The sequence below is a fragment of the Microtus oregoni genome, unplaced genomic scaffold (assembly GCF_018167655.1).
Source record: "Microtus oregoni isolate MIOR12 unplaced genomic scaffold, Mior012 000029F_ref0000214, whole genome shotgun sequence".
In the NCBI taxonomy this organism is placed as follows: domain Eukaryota; kingdom Metazoa; phylum Chordata; class Mammalia; order Rodentia; family Cricetidae; genus Microtus; species Microtus oregoni.
Genome location: NW_024543088.1, coordinates 15351137 through 15373042, shown reverse-complemented (window position 1 = coordinate 15373042; position 21906 = coordinate 15351137). Strand labels below are relative to the sequence as shown.

Here is a 21906-nt window from a genome sequence, read left to right as displayed (position 1 = left end):
GTATCTTGGGATGACAGTCTTCCACCACCAAGCTGGGCTGAGATTTCCAGAAAGCCCTGTCTATGCCCACGTCTTGAGCAGAGGTGGTGATCTATCCTGTAGGGCTCAGTTTGTAGTGTATACTGTCACACAGAGCTCCTGCACACAGTAGGACTAACCGAGGTGAATAGGCCATAGGAACTTTTTATTTTTTTTTACTTTGTATAAGTGTGTGTATGAGAGGCTGTATGTACGCAAGAATGCAGAAACAGTAGGTCAGAAAAGGCCACCAGATCCCCAGGAGCTGGAGCTAGAGCCAGCTGTGAGCCACTTGGGATGGGTGCTAGGAGTCCAACTCAGCTCCTCCGCAAGAGCTGGCCATTTTGTGCCCCTTCTTTAGTGGCTGTGGGAATTCAATAGGGAAACTAAGGGATACCTGAGTCATTCTGGGAGCATCTACAAGCCAGGCAAGAAGGGACTGTCTTGTCTGGTGCCAGCATGCGGTGGACCCACATGCGAGTTGCCACTGCAGTGGGAGAAGTTACAGGCACTTTCAGATTCCACCCTGCATGCTGAACAATGTGGTGAAGAGCCCCTGAAACCCAAATAAAGGCCCCGGCTGCTTCCAAAGGGGTAATAGTTTATTAGGGGTTAGGTACAATAGTTGGTCAAAGGTCATCAGTGCAGTTCTGCCCTCCCTTCCGGGATGGCAAGTCAGTCCAGTGTGTGGGCCTTGGAGCCAAGGGGGAAGGGCCCAGGGAGTGTCACAGTATAGCAGCAGGAATAGGGGTGTGAGCTCCCCCTCAGGCCCACCCTCATCCTGGTCCAGAAACAGGGATCCCCTGTCAAGGTCCTCAGGCATCTGCTACCGAGCTGGGGGTCTCCTGAGGCAGGAAGCGTCGCTGCCGGAGCATGGACTTCTCCTCCTCCTGTAGAGACAGGCAACACGTGATATCCAGACAGGGTGAATGCCACCTACTTTGTGGCATCTACATGACAGTCACAAATAAAACTGCCCAACCCTCACCACTCAAAACCAGTTTCATCCTGGGTCTTGCTTGATAAATGTCACCTCGGAGACAACTGGTTTGTGCATCATGACACACTGCCTGTCCCAGGGACACTAACACTCTGATGGTTAATTTTATTTGTCGAGTTGACACAATCTGGAATACCCTGGGAATGGAGAGTCTCAATAAGGAAGTATCTAAACCAAGTTGTCGTGGGAAGAGGTGTCTACTGTAGGTGGCACCATTCCCTAGTCAGGGCTACACAGTGGGAGAGTGAGCCGAGTGCAAGCATGCATACGCCTATTGCTGTCTTCTGACTGCGGACCTGATGTCATCATAACTTCATCAGCTCTGCCAAGCTCCTGCCTCCTTGTCTCCCCTGCAAAGACTGAATGTAACCTTGAATTGTGCGATAAGTAAACACTTTGGAGAGTATTCTGTCATAGCAACAGACCTGAAGCCAATGTGGGTTTAGTCTATCAGTTCCAAGGCACGAGTCTTCAAACTTGTGCTCTCAAGCCACCCAACACCACCCTCTGATGTGGGACTCCCCTCTGTATGCTGTGAATGCCATTGGTTAATAAAGGAACTGCTTTGGGCCTATAGCAGAGCTATAAGGGAACAGAGCTAGGTGGGGAAAACTAAACAGAATGCTGGGAGGAAGAAGGGTGGAGTCAGAGAGAAGCCATGTAGCCTCCTACGGAGACAGACATGCTGAAACTTTACCCGATAAGCCACAGCCACGTGGTGATACACAGATGAATGGAAAAGGGTTAAATTAATATGTAAGAGTTAGCCAATAAGAAGCTAGAGCTAATAAGCCAAGCAGTGATTTAATTAATATAGTTTCTGTGTGATTATTTTGGGGCTAAGGGGCCAGGGACCAACAAGCGACCTCCTTACTACAACCCTCCAAGACTTCCATCAGTACTCTCCAAGCAGTGGCACATGAGACCTGCTGGGGACTGTCCATTCTTACCACCTCTGAGGCGGTGCTAGGGCTGGCACCCTCTGGGGAGCCCCCTTCATCCCTTGAGCAGTCAGGTCCCGCATCTTCCTCATACTCGGTCAAGCAATCTGATTCCTCCCCTGGGGTGGGAAACGCAGGGTACAAGTAAGGAGACACGGACTCTGGGCTGGTATTTCCAGTCACGCATGATTCCCATCTCCAGGCCCAGCACCCTCAACTCTCAAGAGCTCCTTCAGCCCTCACCATCAGCACAGCCATCAGAGACGTAGCTTGTTGGAGGCTCAATCCGGGACACGATTTCGGCCAAGTCAGTGAAGCCAGAGCTTGGGAAGGCGAGTATCTGTGGGGTAGGGTGGGTGAGGCTTTGGAAGTAGGGGTGATCTGCTGAGTTTTAAGAACTCAGAGGGGAACCCGGAGGTAGTCCCTGAGACTCGGATGTACTGGATCATCTGAGGTTTCCAGAATAGAGGGGCTAGGGGTTCTGGAATCTCTGAATAAGATTGGCCTCAGCAAAAGCATCGAAAGCTTACATCTGCACGGCGACTTTCATTAAGGTCTGTAGACCGCCGGTCTGTGAGCATTTTCTCAATGACTTCACCTCGGGTCCAGCCTCCAAACACAGCCTTCCCATATTGGTAACCCACATCCTGTAAGACACAAGGAGGCTGGGACTATATCTGATACCATTCCCTGCCCCTGCATCTACACACAGCTTCCTTCTACATGCCTTAAGTGCTTGAGTTCTGGGAGAGCAGACATGTGGATTAATTCTATCACGGAGAGACAGGTAGCATGCCTGCCCAGAGATTTCCAGTTGGTATCCCTATCAGACATTACCAGTCAACCTCTTCACAGTCTTTCCCACTCAGCCCCATGCGGCATTTCAAGTATCAACTCACACCAGACGGCAACGTGCAAAATTATTTTCAAGGTCTGCAAATATGGAGTCTATTTGTGAATAGTGTCGTGTCCCATGTCCACGGTAGACATTAGTCCATTACGGTACACCCTTCCAGCGATCACAGAAGGGTATCAGACATTTTAACATGGGGCCTTTGGGAGCAACTACTGATCAATTTCAAGTGACGTGAGCTAAGACAGGTTTTGCAGGGTCAGTGGTACACAACATACTGCTACATCTCTCTCCAGACCCATGGCAGACATTACTAACCGATCATTGCTTTCATTCTCCACTCTGGCATTAGAAACCACTCCACAGTGCTTCAGGGAATGTAGCTAACATAGAATACACACAGCCATATCCACATTGCATCTACTGCAGACATTCCCGTTCAATCGCCGATCAGCTTCCCACAGCCCACCTACTCACATAGATCTGGTCAAACTTTCCAAAGTCCATGGTCTTGAAGCAGTCGATGGACGGGCGCAGGTACTCGCAATAGGAGCTGGACTTGACAACTTCCAGCTGCCGCACACACGAGACATATGCCAGGCGGGACTGGATCTCAGCCATGTCTGGAACCTTCACCTTGTCTGCCCAGGGGTTTAGCCGTTTCCACAGCAACCACCAGCCAGACAGGCTGTCCCCATAGGTGCTGAGATCTGTCTCATCCTGGCTTCCCACGTCGATGGCAATGACTGTTTTGGCCCCCATGCTGCGGGCGATGTCCGCTGTGGAGCCAAGAGGTCAGCAGCCCAGGGCAGGGATGTCCAACCCAGTCCCACAGATACCACAATATAATACTAGGGTGGGGCGTGGGAGGGTGCATGCAAATGGCATGGTGTCATGCAAATGACATGGACATTTATGCAAATGAAGCCAGGGGGAGAAGATGGTTCGGTGAGGATGGCAGTTATGTCTGTGGCTGTCTATCTGCATGTCTGTGTACTCCAGAGACTGTCTAGTAGGCAATCTCAGCCCAAGGAAATTCCTGACTAGCTATCTATTCAAAGTTTGTTTCTGGGTATGCATGTCACCTGCCCCTCTAGCCTGAGTACTTGTTGGAAGCAGTATGTCTGTCTACTGCCTGCATCTCTGGCTAGGACTATCTGAATACATGTCAGCAAATGTCCATCTGTGTGTGTGCTGTGTGCAGGCTGGAGGTCAACACTGAGTGTCTTCCTCTTGGCACCTTAAAAATAAAAAGGATTAGGCCGGGCACATTAGTGGGGGCACATGTCTTTAATCCCAGCACTTGGAAGGCAGAGACAGGTGGATCTCTGAGTTTAAGGCCAGGCTGGACTACAGAGCGAGTTCCAGGTCAGCCAGGGCTGTTACACAGAGAAACCCTGTCTCAAAAAAAACCAAACAAACAAAAAGTTAAAAAAGATTTATGTGTGTATGTGTGCACCTGTGTGTGTTTATGTGTATTTGTGTACAGTGCCCCCAGAGGCCAGGGAGGTATGGAAGTCCCTGGAGATGGACTTACAGTTGTGAGGATGTGGGTGCTGGGAACAGAATTCAGGTCCTCTGCAGGAGCAGTGCACACTAACTGCCAAGCCATCTATCCAGACCTGTACCTTCTTGAGTCAAGGTCTCCCATTGAACCTGGAACTCACTCATTTCACTAGATTGGCCAGTGAGCAAGCCCTAGCAAAGCCTCCTGTCTGCTTACACCCCTCAGTGCTGGGGTTATGGATGCCCACCACTGCACCCATCTTTTTTGTATCGATACTGGGACGAAGCTCACGTAATTATGTTTGTATTATCAACAATCATTTTTCCAGCCCATATGTGTCTGCACATCCAAGTGTGCTGGTCTCCTGTAGGTCTGTTAACACGTGCTCCACATGAGGGTTGTACCAGTGTTTATGCGTCTAGCACACTTACAGCACTGGCCATTGTTAACACGTGCTCCACGTGAGGGTTGTGCCAGTGTTTATGTGTCTAGCACAATTACAGCACAGGACCATGAGAAAATGATTTCAGTCCTGCCCTGAGTTTTACCCTTGTACTACGACAGAAACTGCAGAGAAGAGGTAGATCAAGGGGCATGGCTCTTCCAATAAAAGCTTATTTTAAGCCAGGCTCCTACCTATAACCCTAGCACTTAGAAAGTGGATGTAGGAAGACTATAAGTTCAAGATCATCCTCAGTTATGCGGTAAGTTGAAGGCCAGTTTAGGTTTAACAACAACAACAAGCAGGCCTAATAAACTGGCTCAGCAGGTAGGGACATTTATTAAACCATGATGAGCAGAGTCCAACTCCCAGGACCCACCTGATGGAATGAGAAAACTAACTTCTATAAGTTTGTCCTCTGACCACCACATGTACTGTGGTATGTGTGTGCATGCTCACACACAAATAAATAATATGTAGTTATAAAAAAATCCTTTATTTATAAAGCCAAGTGTGGGCCCAGAAGCAATTTGTGTGCTGTAGCTGGCCAGCTCCTGGTCTATGAGACTGGAGTGTACATTTTGAGAGTGATTTTTTTTTATTTCATTCATTCATTCTTTTTTGTTTATGTTTTTCGAGACAGGATTTCTCTGTATAGCCATGGCTGTCCTGGGAACTCACTCTGTAGACCAGGCTGCCCTCGAACTCAGAGATCTACTCAGCCTTCCGAGTGCTGGGATTGAAGGGGTGTACAACCACCACCCGACCAGAGAGTGGGCTGTTTTTTCACAGCAGCACACTCATTCACTTCCCATCTGCCCTTGTAAAGTCAGTGGGCATGCTGGGATGTAGCCTGCCTAGTACCGTGTCTGCACAGCACAAAGGAAGCCCTGGGTTCCATCCCTAGCACCATGTAACTTGGGCATGGTAGAGCACATTTTGCATTCCAGCAGCCCAGAGGTGGAGGCAGGAAGATCAGAAGTTCAAGATCATCCTTGACTACCTATCAAGTTTGAGGCCTGTCTAAAAGAAGAAAAAAATTAAGTTGGTGGATATGAAAAATTCTTGTTTGGTCACATAGACACCTTACTCTATCTGCATGTCTATACACACATATTCCATAGAGTGTGCAAGACAGGTGTGAATGAATATACGGGTCAGGGTGGATAAATTACATCTCAGGCATATGTTTATTCATATATGTGCATGTGTTCTACCTATGTAAGCACCTGAGAGAACAGGCGTGTGGGGGGAGCTGGTGTGCATATGTAGAAATGCATCCTATACATATTTGCACGTGGAACTGTGCACCAGTCCTTGTTCCTCATGGGCACACCTTTCTGTGTCCACTGTAATACCTGAGGATGGAGAGGCACTTCATTTGTCTATCTGTTTACACACAGGCTTGTCTGGAACTTGCTTTGTAGGTGAAAATGGCCTCTGATTCCTGATGCTCCTGAGTCCTGGAAAGACGGGTGTGCAGCATCACGCCTGGTTTGTGTAAGCAGGGGGTAGAATGTAGAGCTCTCCTCACACTGGGCAAGTTCTCTACCAACCGAGCTATAGCCCACCTTTAACAATGTGTGCATATGCTGAGAGAGGGTCTCATGTAGCCCAGGTTGGCCTCAAATTCACTATATAGCTAAGGATAGCCTTGAATTTCTTTTTTCTTTCTTTTTTTGTTTTATTTTGTTTGTTTGTTTGTTTTTCCAGACAGGGTTTTTCTGTGTAGCCCTGGTTTTCCTGGAACCTGCTTTGTAGATTAGGCTGGCCTCAAACTCAGAGATTCACCTGCCTCTGCCTTCTTAGTGTGTCTTTGTTGCTAGGTGGGCTTGAACTTCTTCTTCTTCTTTTTTTTTTAAAGATTTATTTATTCATTATGTATACAGTGTTCTGCAGGTCAGAAGAGGGCACCAGATCTTACTACAGATGGTTGTGAGCCACCATGTGGTTGCTGGGAATTGAACTCAGGACCTCTGGAACAGCAGGCAGTGTTCTTAACTGCTGAGCCATCTCTCCAGCCCTGGGCTTGAACTTCTATCATCCTGCCTCAGCCTTCCAGGTGCTGGGATCACAGGTGTGTTCTAACATGCCTGATGTGTGTACTTTTTAAATGTTCATGTTCCTGCCCACATACACTCACCTATCTGTTTGTATGAGTATACGCATGCATGTGTGTCAGTCTGCATCTCTGTGCAGGCTGTGTGTCCTCCTGAGCTTGTCCATCCACAGGTTTCAGCCCCTTCAAGCCTGCATGTGCAGGAGTCAGCGTGGGCATGTGCCTGGTGACAAACACCCATGCAGAGTGAGTGGGCAGCCACTTGCCTGGCAGGTTGTTGATGTAGCCACCGTCCATGAGCAGGTGCCCATCCTTCGGGTCGCACAGCGGGGGCAGGTAGCCTGAGAGCGTCATGCTGGCACGCACATATCGCCACAGGGAGCCTGCCCGGTGGGATACACAGACACAGACACGCACAGACACGCTCAGACACACTTGGAGGCCCGGCCAGCCCGTGGGCTCGCTGACCTGGAACGTTGTTAACGTAACACCCGTCCACCAGCAGGTGACCGTCCTTGGGGTCGCACAGCGGGGGCAGGTAGGGACAGTAGGAGGCACTGGCCCGGACGTAACGCCACACGCAGCCTGTGGGGGATGGCGGGAAGGGGTGAGGTGCCCGACAAATCTCCCAGCTCCCCACCCCTGGAAATGGACATACCTGGGGCCTTCGGGACATTAGTGGGTGATGGTTAGTGGTCGTGGACAGACCCAGGTGGACGGTCACTTGTGTTAACAACGTCTCAGATGCTCAGCTGCCCCTCCCCTACAGCCCACCCACACACAGCTGGCCAGCATGGTTGTAGCAGGGCCAGGCAGGATGGCACCCACCATCTTTGTGGACACGCATGGCTGAGGCAGTGATGTCTGTGGTCACATTGAAGTAAGGCAGCCACAGGTCCTAGGAAGGGGCAAAAACTGAGGTAGAAGTGGGTAGAAAACCCATGGGAAGAGACACGCAGGGCCAGGTGTGGGGAATGGACATACCTCAATCTGCTTATCCTGGAAAACACGGTGGATACTTCGATTAAAGGCCGAGCCAGTAAACATGGAAGTCACAGGATATGTGAGGTCCAATACGGGCTCCAGCACAGATGTCATGCTCTATGGATCAAATGGTCAGAACGATTTGCTTAGAATCACAGAGACATTACTGCTCCAGGAACAGTCAGGTACACACAGGGATTATGAGTGTTACTTGGTACCATGATGGCTCTAGGTAGAGTATGGGATTAGAGTCATTGGCTAAGAAGTCACGGAAGGGTCATCCGAGGTCCCAGTGATGTTTCTGAAAGGATCTAGCCAGAATCTCCAGAGCACGGAAACCTGCCCACACTACCAGATCAGGCTATGGCATCCATCATCACAGGTCTCCCTGCCCTTGGGGTACCGAAACCCCATCTCCTTATACCCATAAAACACACCTTGGCCCACTCCCGGGCTCGTTGTTTAGTACGGCTGGCACTGCGCTCCTCCGCATACAGGGCTCCGATGAATGAGCCGATAGATGTGCCACCCACAAGGTCGACTGGTACCCCTGCCTCCTCTAATGCCTTCAGCACCCCAATATGTGAGCAGCCTCTGCAGAATGGAGGGAACCCAGTGACAGACTGGGGATCTGCTAGGACCTGTCCCGAGGAATTCTGCTCCCACTTCCCGTCCTGGCAAAGAAAACTATGACCAGCTACCAGGCTATGGGGTCTCTCCCAGGTAATAAGCTCCACCCACTGGGAATCCTGGCCCCGCCCCTTAGGATTCCTCAGTAAGGAAGCTGTGCTTTTGAACATGACCCTGTCCTTACCTGGCTCCGCCCCCACCCAGCACCAGGGCAATAGTGTTTCCTGTTAGCACCCGTGCTAAGCGGGAGAAGTCGCTGTGGCGGTCTGCACGCCTGGAGAAAACCTTCTCATACAGCTCATGCTGGGATCCAAGAGAGAATAAAGATGCATTAGACTTGGGTAACAGTGACCAGGTCTAGGGGATCACTCAGGCACATGCTGATCTTTGCTATCTATCCCCGCTTGGTCCAGACTCTGTCTTAGCTCCCTAAGTCCTGCTTCTAGACAGAGGAGGGTGTGCCTCCTAGAGCCCTCTCAAGGCCCTGCCCACGCCCTTACCCTGCCAGAGCCCTGGTCAGTTATGAAGCACGCTGTACCCCTTCAACCTTAGTCAGATGAGACCTGGCCCCAAACTTCACCCATAAGCAGAAGAGGGCATGACATCAAGCTAGCCCACAGGTGAAGGGCTGTGTCCCCAAACCTCAACCCGAAGCAGCAGAGGGCATACCATTGAGGGCCCTTTTCCAAGCCATGCCCAAACCCCAACCCCAGATAGAGAGCAGTTACCCTCAAGTTCTAGCCCCGCTGGAAAGGAAAGTAGCCCCCAAACTATACCTGCAAGAAGAAGGTGTACTTCCTAAGGCTCTTATTCACACCACTCCCAAGCCCCACCCCCTTTTCAGGTTCCAGCCCTCACCAGTTTAGCTGGGCTTCGGCGCGAGAAAAGGCGGCGAGGGCAGCGCAGGTGCAGGTGCCCCGAGCACCAGCTGCGCATGTTGAGCCACTCCACTGTGCGCGTGGGACCCGGGCCTTCCTCGCGGTGCAACAAAACCAACTGCTTCAAGGCACGCACGGCAGTGTTCTCCAGCATCTGCTCCAGCTGTGGAAGACAGAGACAAGAGGAGGTCGTGGAACAACACTGTGAGAGTGTACATGGACTTAAAGGGACGGATCCGGAGGGAAGGATGGGGGGTGCGTATTACTATACATAGATGCCAGACCTGACCAACGGTGGGTTCCTGGTCCCCCAGGCCCACAATGAGGATGCAGTCGGCCTGGCGCAGACAACGCACAGTCCAGGGAGTCAGTGATGTGTCAGTTTGGTAGAGCACAATGCGGTGGGCATCTTCCTGCTGGGCCAGCCACCCTGACAGCCGGAATTCCTGAATGCTGGGATGAGATGAGTGTGAGTGTCATCTTGGACCTGGTCTGGGGACCCACAGCCTCTCCCAATAAACAGATAGTGTAATCCTACTGCTGGGAAGAGTTAGACAATCCAACGTCCCGGCAATTAAGATTCATGTCAAAATGGGGGTGGGGGTGTCAAAATCAGGACTCAGATGTTGCAAGGGCATCCGTATGTTTATTTTTACATATTTGTTTTGCATTACTTTGCTATGTGACATCATCTACAAAAATGCTAAGAACCATGTAATCAAGTTACAAATAATAATAATAATAAACCACTCATAATTAAGTATGCTTTGAGCCCCACTATAGCTATGAGGGCTGCATATGGCCCCGGGGTTTCTAGTTGGACACCCCTGCTACAAAGAGGATTTGCCCACATTGTCTCCCTACTGATGCCACAGATGGGACACCTCGTTCATAAGCCCAGCATTCCAACCCAATCAGGAAGGATCTCCAATATATGCCTTCCACCCTTCCAGCCTCACTCCCCAGACCCGACACACCTATCCAGTGCTGAAGCCCCCAGGCGTGCCCGAATGATGTCGCTGTTAAGGAGGAGCGTGGGACCTAGTGGTAGTTGAGGAATGGAAATCAGGAACCCAGTTCAACATTTGGGAGGCCTCTCCTAGAACAGATACTTGTCACCCATTGCTGTGGCTCAGGATCTTCTTCCATCCCTCTTACCACCCACTCACCAACCAGGGTACATCACTGACGGGTGCATATACTGGACAGACTTCCCACTCACCAATAGCCTGCAAAGCATGCTGCAGTTCCAGAGTAAAGGCCATCATGGGCACCTCAGCACACACGGGGAGGATGGCTACAGTGGACAGATTGCTGGCTGGGTTGGTCAGTTCTGAGTGTTGTGGAACACTGAGCCCAGAGCCTGTTGAAACACCAATAGCAGACTGGCTGAGCAACTCTGTTTGAAGCAGTAGATGTCTTCTTCCCCCATTCTATCCCTACTCCCTTATCTGCCTTCTCCGGCTCCTTTTCCACTCCCCAGCTCCTCTACTTCCTCTTCATCCTCCACCCTCCCTTCTACCCCTCCTACCTTATCTCCCTTCTCCATCTCCTTCCCTACCTCCCCTCCACCTCCTCTACTTCCTCCTCTATATCTGCTGTTGTCCCCTGCCTATGGCCCTCACTGTTCTCAGCTATGATAACTGTCACACTGAGGCCATGACTGTGTTACCCAACATACGATTCTATCCTTGGGTGTTTCTTGTTAAGACGCGGCCAGCACCCTTCACTTTTGACCTTAATCTCAGTGAGACCCGTTATGCAGTTCTGTTGTTGCTGTTATTTTTTTTTTTTCTGAGACATGGTCTTATACAGCTGAGAATGACCCAGAAATCTGGCCTCCTGCATCCAACCCCCAAGAGCTGGGATAACAGACATGTGCTACTATACCCAGTTACCCATTATGCAATGTTAGAACCATTCAGACTCATTCCACTCTGACTTGGGCTACTGTGTCCCAACATCAAGCTCGACAAGAATCTACTTCTGACTCATCAGTCACTTCCCAGCTTCTCAGCTAACAGCCTAGATGCAGATGTCACTCTCAGCTCTCACCCAGGCCCCGCTTCATACGCACCTCCTGGTTGGTCCTTCTCCCCCATAGGACACACTGTAATGAGCTCAAATACTTTCCAAGGCCCTTTACTCCTGACCCTATCTTTCCCTCTCAAGTTACTCCTTGCAGTGGTTCAAAAGCACCAACCCTGGCTTGGGGCTACTGGTCAGTTGGAGTGTTTGGCTTAGCATGAGCAACACTCGAGTTCCAGCCATATCACATAAACCAGATGTGGGAGCCTATGTCTGTCATCTAAGCACCCAGGAGGTGGAGGCAAGAACATCATAAATTCAAGGTCATCCTTGGCTATATAGTGAGTTCAAGCCCAGTCTGGGCAACATGAGACCCTGTCTCAAAACAGAACAAACAAAACAAACAAGAACCCCAAACCACCGAACCTTGTGTGGACCTACCTCTTTCTCACATCTAGCTCTAGGTCAACTGTCAAGGTTCAGCCCATAGGCCTCAGAAATCCTCTGTCCACCCCTCTTTCTCTCTTGCTTTCTGCCTGCAGCCCTGTTAATTGCCTTGCCTAGTTTCCTTCTCTGTACTTACCACCTCCTATCACTGGGATCTTTATGTGTGTTTTTTTAAATTATGCCTTTTGTACCTACACGACCTTGACCTTTATTTCCTGAATGTCAATGTTCATGTGGGGGAAAGGTTAGCAAAAACGTAGACCCTCAGGCCCATTCAGTGGCATGGCTTAAACAGATTGCTCTGTGATCTATTCTAGCTCACAGAAACCACACTCCAGTATATAGAACCACACTTCCTAGCAGGTCAGTTTAACTTCAAAAGCTACTTACCAACGTGCCCTAGTGCCATGTGCCACAAGCTCTCTTGTTAGTATATTCGGATTCTTTCCCAAGATGCTCACACTGCATTCTGTTGGGACGAGGAACCAACCTCCCTGCTGAAGACTCCACCCCTCAGACCTAAGAGATGGCTAACAGGTTGCCTCAAAGTCTGACTGCCTGAGGTGATCCCTGGACCCATACGGTGGAAGGTAGAAAGCTGATTCCTCATCCTCACACATGTTCGGGGACACACACACACACACACACACACACACACACGATAAATAAGTGTAATAACAGTGTTGCCCTTATTCAAAAAAGAACCTACCCACTAGCACACTTTAGACCATTCAACAAGCTGCCTGGAAACAAAGGCTATATAGAGATGCACGTGTGATAAGGGCAGCCCCCACTGGGACAACTACCGGTCTCAATCCTGCCTCCAGCAAGATTTACAGTCAAATATGGTTTCCTATCACGCTGTTTGATAGAACGCTCAGGGCACAGCAGTCTAAATCCTCCACTATGCCCAGAGGCTGGCAAACTCACCTGGAAAGGGTCCTTGCAACTGCTGCAGATTGCCTAGAATTTTCTGGCTCAGCAGATGAATAAGGCGGGTCACAACCTGTCGCAGGGGGTTGGGAGACGGTGAGAATTGTGTTCTGTAAGACGGAAGTCCCCCACCTTGCTTCCTTCGCCTGGGAGGCTAGAAATCCTGTTACTCGGTCTGCACTCTGATTAGGGCAGTCTGGCACAGGGAGGCTCTGCTCCCTGTCCTCCACCTCCCCAACTAGATGTACCTGTGGGTACCGACGTTTGATGTGGCCCAAGGTGCCCTCTGGGAGCTTGGCCAGCTCCGTGTCTCGCACAGCGTGCACAGTGGTGGCTCGTGGCTGCCGGGTCAGAGCCTCCACCTGGGATACAAAATAAGAATTCACCACAGGTGACAATGGGACCTGAAGAGACATACTGAGGGTGGAGTCCAGACTCCTCCCCCACCAGGACTGATTGCTTTTGACTCGCAAGAGCCAGGGAAGCGGCCTGGGTCGGGACTGAAGTTGGGCGTGCAGTCTCCACTTCCATCAGATTACCCGGATGATGAGCATGGAGGTGAAGGAAGCTATGCTAGGAGAGAGATGGGAGCTGCCCTTACCACACCAATGAGATCCCCGCGGCCATACTCCCCCACTAGCTCCTTCTTGCCGCTGCCTCGCTGGATGACGCTGCGGAGACGCCCATTGAGTACAATGTACGTGCAATCTGAGCGGTCGCCCTGCCTAGGGTGGATGAAGAGTGGAGAGTCAGGGAAAATTGTAGGTAGGGTCTGAACAGTGAGATGGGATCAGGATGGTACCTGTAGAGTGCACGACCGGCCTCTACAGCAGTCCAGTCGATGGCAAAGTCCATCTGGCGCACAAAGGGGGACATCCTCGCAGCCACTGTGTGCGCTGCGCTCAGCACCACACTGGGCTGTGCACGCATGATCCTGCAAGCAAAAAAAAAAAAAAGGGATTGTGGAACCAGGCATTCTTAGAACACATTAAAAAGAATGAAGAAAATGTGTGTCGGCTTGGAAGTGAAACAGGAAGGACTCGAACCTGCCCTAGGTGGTGTTGGGAGGGGCTATCTAGGGGCTCTTTCTCGCCCTTCTAGAAATAGGGTAGGGGGGTACTGTCCTGGTCTCTCCCCCCTCTCTTGGAAAAAAAAATAAATGGACTGTGGTCATCCGGGTGCCACGCCCACCCCAATCCCAGTCTTACTCATAGAAGTCTGATTTGGAGATCCGCAGGAAGGTACAATCTCTCTGGGCACGCAGTGTGAAGATGAGAGGTTCCCCAGTGAGCACAGCCAGCTGCCCCACCAGCTCTCCTGGCTGTGCCACAAACAGGCACACTTCCTCAGCCTTGTCAATCATGCGTTGGTACACGTGCAGGCAGCCCCAGAGCACGAAGTGCAGGCTCACGTCCTGTTAGGACAGAGATTGGGCCATGATGTGAGCCGGCCACAGCACCTCTCCCCTAAACTCAGGCGGTGCGCCTCACAGGAAAGCTTAAAGAAGAAAAGGCTGGGATAGAGCTCCTGTGGTAAATTAGCACACAGGAAGCCCTGGCTTCCATTCCCAGCGCCACATACACAGACATGGTGGTGCACACCTACAATCCCAGCACTACGGAAGCAGAGGCAGAAGTGTGTCAGGAGGAAGGAGGGTTCAAGACCACCCTTGACTACAGAGCAAGTCTGGGACCACCCTGGGCTGAGACCTGTCTCAACAACACAAGTAAAAGAAAAAAAGAAAAAGGAGCAAGCAAGCCAAGAGTAGTGTCTCACCTACAATTCTAGCTAGGGCCGGGTGGTGGTGGCACACGCCTTTAATCCCAGCACTCGGGAGGCAGAGGCAGGCGGATCTCTGTGAGTTCGAGGCCAGCCTGGTCTACAAGAGCTAGTTCCAGGACAGGAACCAAAAGCTACAGAGAAACCCTGTCTCGAAAAATCAAAAAAAAAAAAAAAATTCTAGCTAGGGCTGTTACTCAGAGAAACCCTGTCTCGAAACACACACACACACACACACACACACACACACACACACACAAATATTCACTGGGTTGGAGAGATGGCTCAGTGGTTAAAAGCACTGCCTGCTCTCCCAAAGGTCCTGAGTTTAATTCCCAGCAACCACATCGTGGTTCACAACCATCTATAGTAAGATCTGGTGTCCTCTTCAGGGATATATGCAGGCAGAACACTATATATAATAAACAAATAAAGATTTATTTTTAAAAAAAGACCTTTTAAAAAATAGGCAAACCATATGTAGTATGAACTACTACTATTCAAAAATGGGGTCCCCCTTGAAAAGATCCTCTTTGGCGTATTTGCACTGGCTCAGAGTAAAGACACTTGCTCCCAAACTCGACATCCAAGTTCAATCCATGGGCCCCACATATGGAAGGAGAGAACTGACTTTGAAAGGCTGTCCTCTGACCAATACATGTATGTTGTGGCATGCATGCCCACATATATACCCACATACAAAAAAAAAGAGGATTAAAAAACTTTAAAGCAATAGGATAGGCCCCCTTTGCGCCCGTGTATCCACTCCATTTGCTCCCCAACTGCTTTTGTTTCCTCCACGGAGCATGTTCCTTTCCAAGGTATTTTAAAGCATTTGTCTTTTTTCACCCCCCCCCACACACACACAAGTGCTAGGGATCAAACAGGTCTTCATCCAGGTGGGGTGTTGAGGTCAGCACTCAGGAGGCACAGGCAAAGGGGGCTCCAGTTCAGGGGCCCCTGGACTATACAGTGACTATACAGGCTAGTCTGGGCTACTTGAGACCTCAGAAAAGGAAAAAAACACGGGCAGGCAAGATATCTCAGCTGTAAATGTGCTTGTTGTCCAGCCTGACTACTTGAGTTCAGTCCCAGGTCTCATATGGTGTAGGAAACAGCGGGCTCTCCCAAGCTGTCCTGACCGTCACATGTGCACCTTTCATGTACACGTGCGCACACACATACAAACACACATACACACATACTAACACACACATACACACATACAAACACACATACACACATACAAACACACTAACACACACATACAAACACACACAAATGTAATAAATGTAATAAAAAAGGAAAAAGACGATACTGGGCGTTCAAAAGCGAGGCGGTGACCCTAGGCCTTTTGCACAACTTGCTCCCTATCTAGACTGGCCTTTCCTCTACCCAACTCATTGCCCCACCCTTCCTCCTTTGCTGGTGGTCACCTCCTTAGAGGCACTGCCCTGCTTAAGCCAGTCTTTGTAGTGTCAAGAATGTGACCTTTGTAGCTCTAACCCTCTGAGTTTACAAGGATTTATATGCTCCTCTGCGTGACGTCCGTCAGAACTGCTGACTCACCAATGGCATACAGATTTTTTTTTTTTTTTGCCACCTGTCTAGCAAGCAGGACAGGTCCCAGACATGGCAAAGGCTCAGTAAATGGATGTTTCTCTCTTTTGTGGTTAGCCTGACCAGCCAGACACATCCCACCCCACCCCTTTAGAAAAGAGGAATTGAAACCACCTAGAGATGGGAAGATCTTTCTCTGTTCAACACACCAACCTGTCTGATGCCATGCATATATGCTAGGACCTTCTAAGACAATTTCCAGGTAGTGTTTGGATTACATACAGGCATTATTAAAGATCATGCTATTGGGAGTGTGTGTGTGTACACACAGGTGTATGTGTGCATATGAAAGCCAGAGGGGGCAGGTTCAGGTATTGTTCTGATGTGGGACTCCCCCCTCTGTATGCTGTGAATGTGTTTTGTTACCACTGGTTAATAAAGAATCTGCTTTGGGCCTATGGTGGGAATTTCCAAGCAGAGATAGAGGGGAAAATAAGGCGGAGTCATGGAGACACCATTGTAGCTGCCCAAGGAGACAGATGCCGCAAAACCTTACTGGTAAACCATAAGCCTCATGGTAAAATATAAAATAATAAGAATGGGACTAATTTAAGATATAAGAGTTAGTTAACAAGAAGCCTAAGCTATTGACCAAGCAGTGTTGTAATTAATATAGTTTCTCTGTGATTATTTAGGGTCTGGGCAGGCGGGAATGAGCAAGCAGGTTCATACTACAGAATGGCGCCCAATGATTTAGGTCTGGGCGTCCAGGAATGAACAAGCAATCTCTTACTATATTGTTCCTCAGGTGCTGTCCATCTTTCTGCTGTGATTTGAGTGCTGGAATTAAAGATGTGCGCTACCACTACCCAGTACCTCAGTGTTTTTTTTTTTGTTTTTGTTTTTGTTTTTTTGGTTTTTCGAGACAGGGTTTCTCTGTGGCTTTGGAGCCTGTCCTGGAACTAGCTCTGTAGACCAGGCTGGTCTCGAACTCCCAGAGATCCGCCTGCCTCTGCCTCCTGAGTGCTGGGATTAAAGGCGTGCGCCACCATTGCCCGGCTCTCAGTGGTTTTTTAAGACAAGGTTTACCCTTGGGACCCAGTGCTTGCTCAGCTTAGACTGGGTGGCTAGCAAGCCCCAGGTCTCCTCCTGTCTTGGCCTTACTTCTGCAAAGGTTACAAACCGACAATACCCTGTTCTTTTCATGTGGGTGCTGGGGATTTGACCTCTGGATCTTAGACTTGCATAGCAAGTACTTCTACCAACTGAGCTATCATGACTGCCAACTCTAGATTAGGAACTTCTTTTTTGGCCAGTTTTTCCAGACAGGGTTTCTCTGTCTCTGTGTAGCCCTGGCTATCCTAGAACTTGCTCTGTAGACCAGGCTGGTCTCACCAAGACCCACCTGCCTCTGCCTGCAAGTTCTGGGATTAAAGAAGCTTGCCACCAACACTGAGAATACTAGGAAAATGTTAGTGCAGGAATTCTCAGGGCCGTGAGCATGCTATTGAATCCACTCAGAATTCCCAAGAAAGGATAAAAGAACATTTCTCAAAACGTGTTTCACCAGATCCCTTCTTATAATATGGGCTGAGTATCCCTTATTCATAGTGCTTGGGACTAGAAGTGTTTGGTATTTTGGAATTCTACCACCTGGATTTTGGAATATTTGCAGAAGTAGAATGAGGTATCTTAAAAATAAAAAAAAAACACACAATAACAAAATGATACAGATCTAAACAGGTGTCACTTTTGTCTCATATACATTTTACATGCACAACCTAAGTCTAATTCTTTTTAGGTTCATTTTTTTTTTCAATTGTTTTTTGAGAAAGGGTTTCTATGTAGCTTTGGAGCCTGTCCTGAAACTCCACTCTGTAGACCAGGCTGGCCTCGAACTCACAGAGATCTGCCTACCTCTGCCTCCCCAGTGCTGGGATTACAGGCAAATACCACGACACTACAGCCTGCATTCTAATGTGGGAATGTGGGGTCTGGAGATCACACTCATGTCCTTGTGCTTGCAGAGCACACACTGTACCAGCTAAGCTACCCTTCCATGCCTCTAAGAGGTAATTTTTACTGCTTACTATTTTTACTGCTTCTTATTTGACTGTAATCTGTCCCAGGTCAGGAGTGGACTTCAATATTTATATCATGTTGGCACAAGCTTTTAGATTTGGGAGCACTGTGGATTTGATGCCTTAGAGATGGTGCAGAGAACTCACGTGGGAAGATGCTTTGGTACAGCAGTGTTTTTCAGCATTGACACTATTGATACTTTAGTCTGGATGACTCCTTGCACTGCCTGAGGATTCCAGTATCCTGGACTGGGGGGCATACACACACTTCCCAAGTCATAACAATCAACAATGTGACAGTTGGGTGGGTGGGGGGCCCTAGCAAGATGGCCCAGTGGCTAAGAATGCATATTGCTATTGTAGAGGACCCATGTTTGCAGTACAACCACAACTGCCCATAACTCTAGCTCCAAGGGCTCTGATGCCTCTGGACTCCACAGGCACCTGTACTTACATGCAAATACCAACACATATAATTTTAAAAAGTAAAAAAAAAAAATTGACATAAGGTGTGGTGTGGTTTGAAAGTAAATGGACCCCAAAGGGAGTGGTACTATTGGGAGGTATGGTCTTGTTGGAGTAGGTGTGGCCTTGTTGGAGGAAGTACGTCACTGTAGGGGTGGGCTATGTGGTCTCCTATGCTTAAGTTATGCCCAGTGAGACAGTTCACTTCCTGATGCCTGTGGATCAAGATGCAGAACTCTCAGCTCCTTCTCCAGCACCATGTCTGCCTGCATGCTGCCATGATGATAATGGACTAAACCTCTGAAGCTGTAAGCCATCTTTTCCTTTAGAAGAGTTGCTGTGGTCATGGTGTCTCTTCACAGCAATAGAGATCCTATATAGTAGGACAGGTAGATCATGCTGGCCTCACACTCATAGAAATCCACCCGCTTTTGCCTCCCGAGTGCTGAACTAAAGGTATGTACCACTAACACCCAGTTAAAATAAATATACCTATTTTTAAAATGCTGGAGTCGGAGAAGGGTGGCTTAGTGGAAGAGCACTTGCTTAGCATGTGCAAAGACCCTGAGTTACATATCCATCACACACACACACTTTTCTTCTTCTTCTTCCTTTTTTTTTATTTTTTATTATTTCTTGAGATAGGGTTTCTGTGTGGACAGTCCTGGCTGTCCTAGAACTTGCTTTGTAGACCAGGCTGGCTTCGAACTCACTGAGATCTGCCTGCCTCTGCCTCCCAAGTGCTAGGATTAGCACTGAGAGCTAGAGAATACATGAGTTGGTTGAGAGCACTGGCTGCTCTTGCAGAAGACCTGGGTTCAGTTCTCAACACCCATACTAAGAAGCTCACAACCATCTACAACTCTAGATCCAGGGGCTCTAATGCCCTCTTCTGGCCTTCGCAGGCACTGCACACACATGGTGTGTATACATACACACAGGCAAACCACTCAAACACATAAAAATAAATAGAGCTAACTAGGAGGTGGTGGCACACACCTCTAATCCCAGCACTTGGGAGGCAGAGACAATTGGATCTGAGTTTGAGTCCAGCCTGGTCTACAGAGTGAGTTCTAGGATGGCTAGGGCTACACAGAGAAACCCTATCTCAAAAAAAAAAAAAAAAAAAAAAAACAAAAAGAAATAAACAAATCCTTTTTTAAAAAGCACTGGTATGAAATGTTAGAAATAGGCAGAACATCACAGCCATTCCCAACAAAGCCAAGAAGACAAACAGAGCAAAGCCTCCTGCAGGGGCTACAGACCAGTCAGGCCTTTCCGCAGGCCAGGACTGGGTTCAACTCAAGCATCTTCCTGATCAGTAAGGCCTTGGGGTGGGGGTGGGGGCTGTGTGACTGTAACTTCCTCAGTTCATCCACCTGGGGTCACACTAGATTGACATCAGCCTCATCTGACTTCCTCTCCTGAAAGGTGCCTGCACCTGCCATGAGCAGCCAAGGGGACAGTAGAACACCCCCATCACGTGACAGAACACTCCACCTGAACCCCCACCTCCATTCCAGGTTCTCCGTGCCTCTATCCCATTGCTGGCTTCAACCGTCACTAGAGACACACTAAGCTACGAGCCCCTGCAAAGCTTTTCCTGGGCCATGGCCTTCGGACAGATACAAGGAGCTGATGGACTCTGCTTATTATCTCCATGCCCACAGACTGCGGAAGCTGAGGAATTTCTAAGGTCTTTGCCTAGAGTCACACAAGGAATTGGAGACAAAGTGTATTTCAACTCAGGAGTTGGGAACTGGCTCAGCTGTTAAAACACTTGCTGCTAAAGTGTGACAGTTCAGATCCCCAGAACCTACATAAATGTCGGGTTACGGTATGGCAAAACAGCACAACACAGCCTCCCAGCAGAAGAGGCTAAAAACTTCAGGTATAAGAAGTTGAACTCCAGAAAAGAACAGCAATCACTACTTAAAGGTCAGGGATCAGAGGTCAGAGGAAGAGATCTAGTATCACAGGTCAAAAGTCAGCCTTACCTGGTCCCCCTGGCGGGCTATGATGGTGCCAGCTTTGGCGTGATGGAGCAAGACTCTGCTGTTCAGTAGAGAGGGGTCCTAAGAAGGGAGGGGAGTTGAGATGGACCCAGCCAGGCCTTTAACCTGCCTCCCTTATCCCCTGCCTCCATGCACTGTCTGCCCACCTCAATCCGCATCAGCTTGGCTAGCTCTCTCTTTGCAGCCTCAAAGATGCTGCTTGTCTGGCGGCCTTGGTAGGGCCCAAAGGGGCAGCCGCCTGTGGCCGACTCATCTTCACAGTAGCTGTATTCGCAGGCACCTGCTGGCTGCTCCCGGAGCTCCTGAGTGGGGGTCTGTGGAAGGCAGGGGTGTGTGACTTCCTGCCGACCTCCCAATTGACCTTTTCAAGTGACTCACCAAGACCAGAGGTCGGAAAGGGGGGGTGTGGTGAGATGAGAGAAAAGAGAGGGCCTCACCCTAGCAGATGCTGTCTGAGGTCCTCCAGATGCCTCTTCTTGAAGGGAAACAGATATCCGGCCACGCTCATAGGCCATGTCAAAGTCAGAACGAGGCCCGCCTTGTAAGCCTGTACATGGTGGAGAGGCAAGAAAGCCAATAAAGATGGAGCTGGGGAGGAACTCAACGATGAAGTATCTGCCTAGAATGTGTAAGGTCCTGGGTTCCACCCCCAGGCCCAAAGTAAATAAGTAAACAAGTAAGTTAGTGCCCACAGCTATAAGCTATAACCAATCTTAATTCCACACTAACTCTGCAACCACGGCAGACATGACTAATTGATGACCACACTTTACCTCTGCATCTTTCTTAACACAGTGGGGAGGAGAACGATCTCAGAGCATACCCACCAAAAATAAACAAGGAAACAGGATCTATATGCCATTTTGTAGGTAAGAAAACAAAATCAGGACTGCCAAGCGGCATGTCCTGGATTCCGATCTAGACCCCTGACAGTCCCTTCCATACACCCACCCCTTACTCCCTCAAATCTAGACCCCTGACAGTCCCTTCCATACACCCACCCCTTACTCCCTCAAATCTAGACCCCTGACAGTCCCTTCCATACACCCACCCCTTGCTCCCCACTACAAGGGGCCCAAACCTGAGATGTCTACTGGCATGGAGATGCAGCGGCTCAGCAGAGGGGCTGAGGGGGCCTCTAGAGATGCGGGCTTCACCGGGTCTCCTGGGGAGAAAAATGCTCAGTATCCAGCACCCAGACCCATAGGCCTCAAGCTAGGACTAGAGAGTGAGAAGCAGAAGAGGCCTGGGGAGGATAGGGTTAAACCTGTAAAACTAGGCTCAGT

The 21906-nt window shown here is 49.4% G+C and overlaps 1 protein-coding gene across 8 annotated transcripts in view; it reads right to left on the bottom strand.

Moving 5' to 3' along the window:
* Positions 1–599: 599 nt before the first annotated feature.
* Pnpla6 (patatin like phospholipase domain containing 6) overlaps positions 600–21906 on the bottom strand; it is a 28639-nt gene continuing 7332 nt past the window's right edge. For 5 of the 8 annotated variants that reach the window (XM_041677661.1, XM_041677662.1, XM_041677663.1 and 2 more), the window contains 23 exons: positions 21702–21785; positions 21058–21167; positions 20767–20934; positions 20603–20680; positions 13929–14134; positions 13523–13654; positions 13322–13445; positions 12969–13082; positions 12718–12793; positions 10535–10675; positions 10290–10353; positions 9597–9765; positions 9293–9475; positions 8619–8737; positions 8242–8398; positions 7805–7921; positions 7649–7718; positions 7087–7203; positions 3290–3591; positions 2490–2606; positions 2203–2299; positions 1969–2078; positions 600–908 (listed from right to left, as the gene is read on the bottom strand). In XM_041677661.1, the coding sequence (XP_041533595.1) occupies positions 834–908; positions 1969–2078; positions 2203–2299; positions 2490–2606; positions 3290–3591; positions 7087–7203; positions 7649–7718; positions 7805–7921; positions 8242–8398; positions 8619–8737; positions 9293–9475; positions 9597–9765; positions 10290–10353; positions 10535–10675; positions 12718–12793; positions 12969–13082; positions 13322–13445; positions 13523–13654; positions 13929–14134; positions 20603–20680; positions 20767–20934; positions 21058–21167; positions 21702–21785 (2930 nt within the window). In that variant the 3' untranslated portion in view covers positions 600–833. Of the gene's footprint in view, positions 909–1968; positions 2079–2202; positions 2300–2489; positions 2607–3289; positions 3592–7086; positions 7204–7288; positions 7406–7648; positions 7719–7804; positions 7922–8241; positions 8399–8618; positions 8738–9292; positions 9476–9596; positions 9766–10289; positions 10354–10534; positions 10676–12717; positions 12794–12968; positions 13083–13321; positions 13446–13522; positions 13655–13928; positions 14135–20602; positions 20681–20766; positions 20935–21057; positions 21168–21701; positions 21786–21906 lie in introns of all 8 variants that reach the window. The other 3 variants (XM_041677666.1, XM_041677665.1, XM_041677660.1) reach the window with 2 other exon arrangements.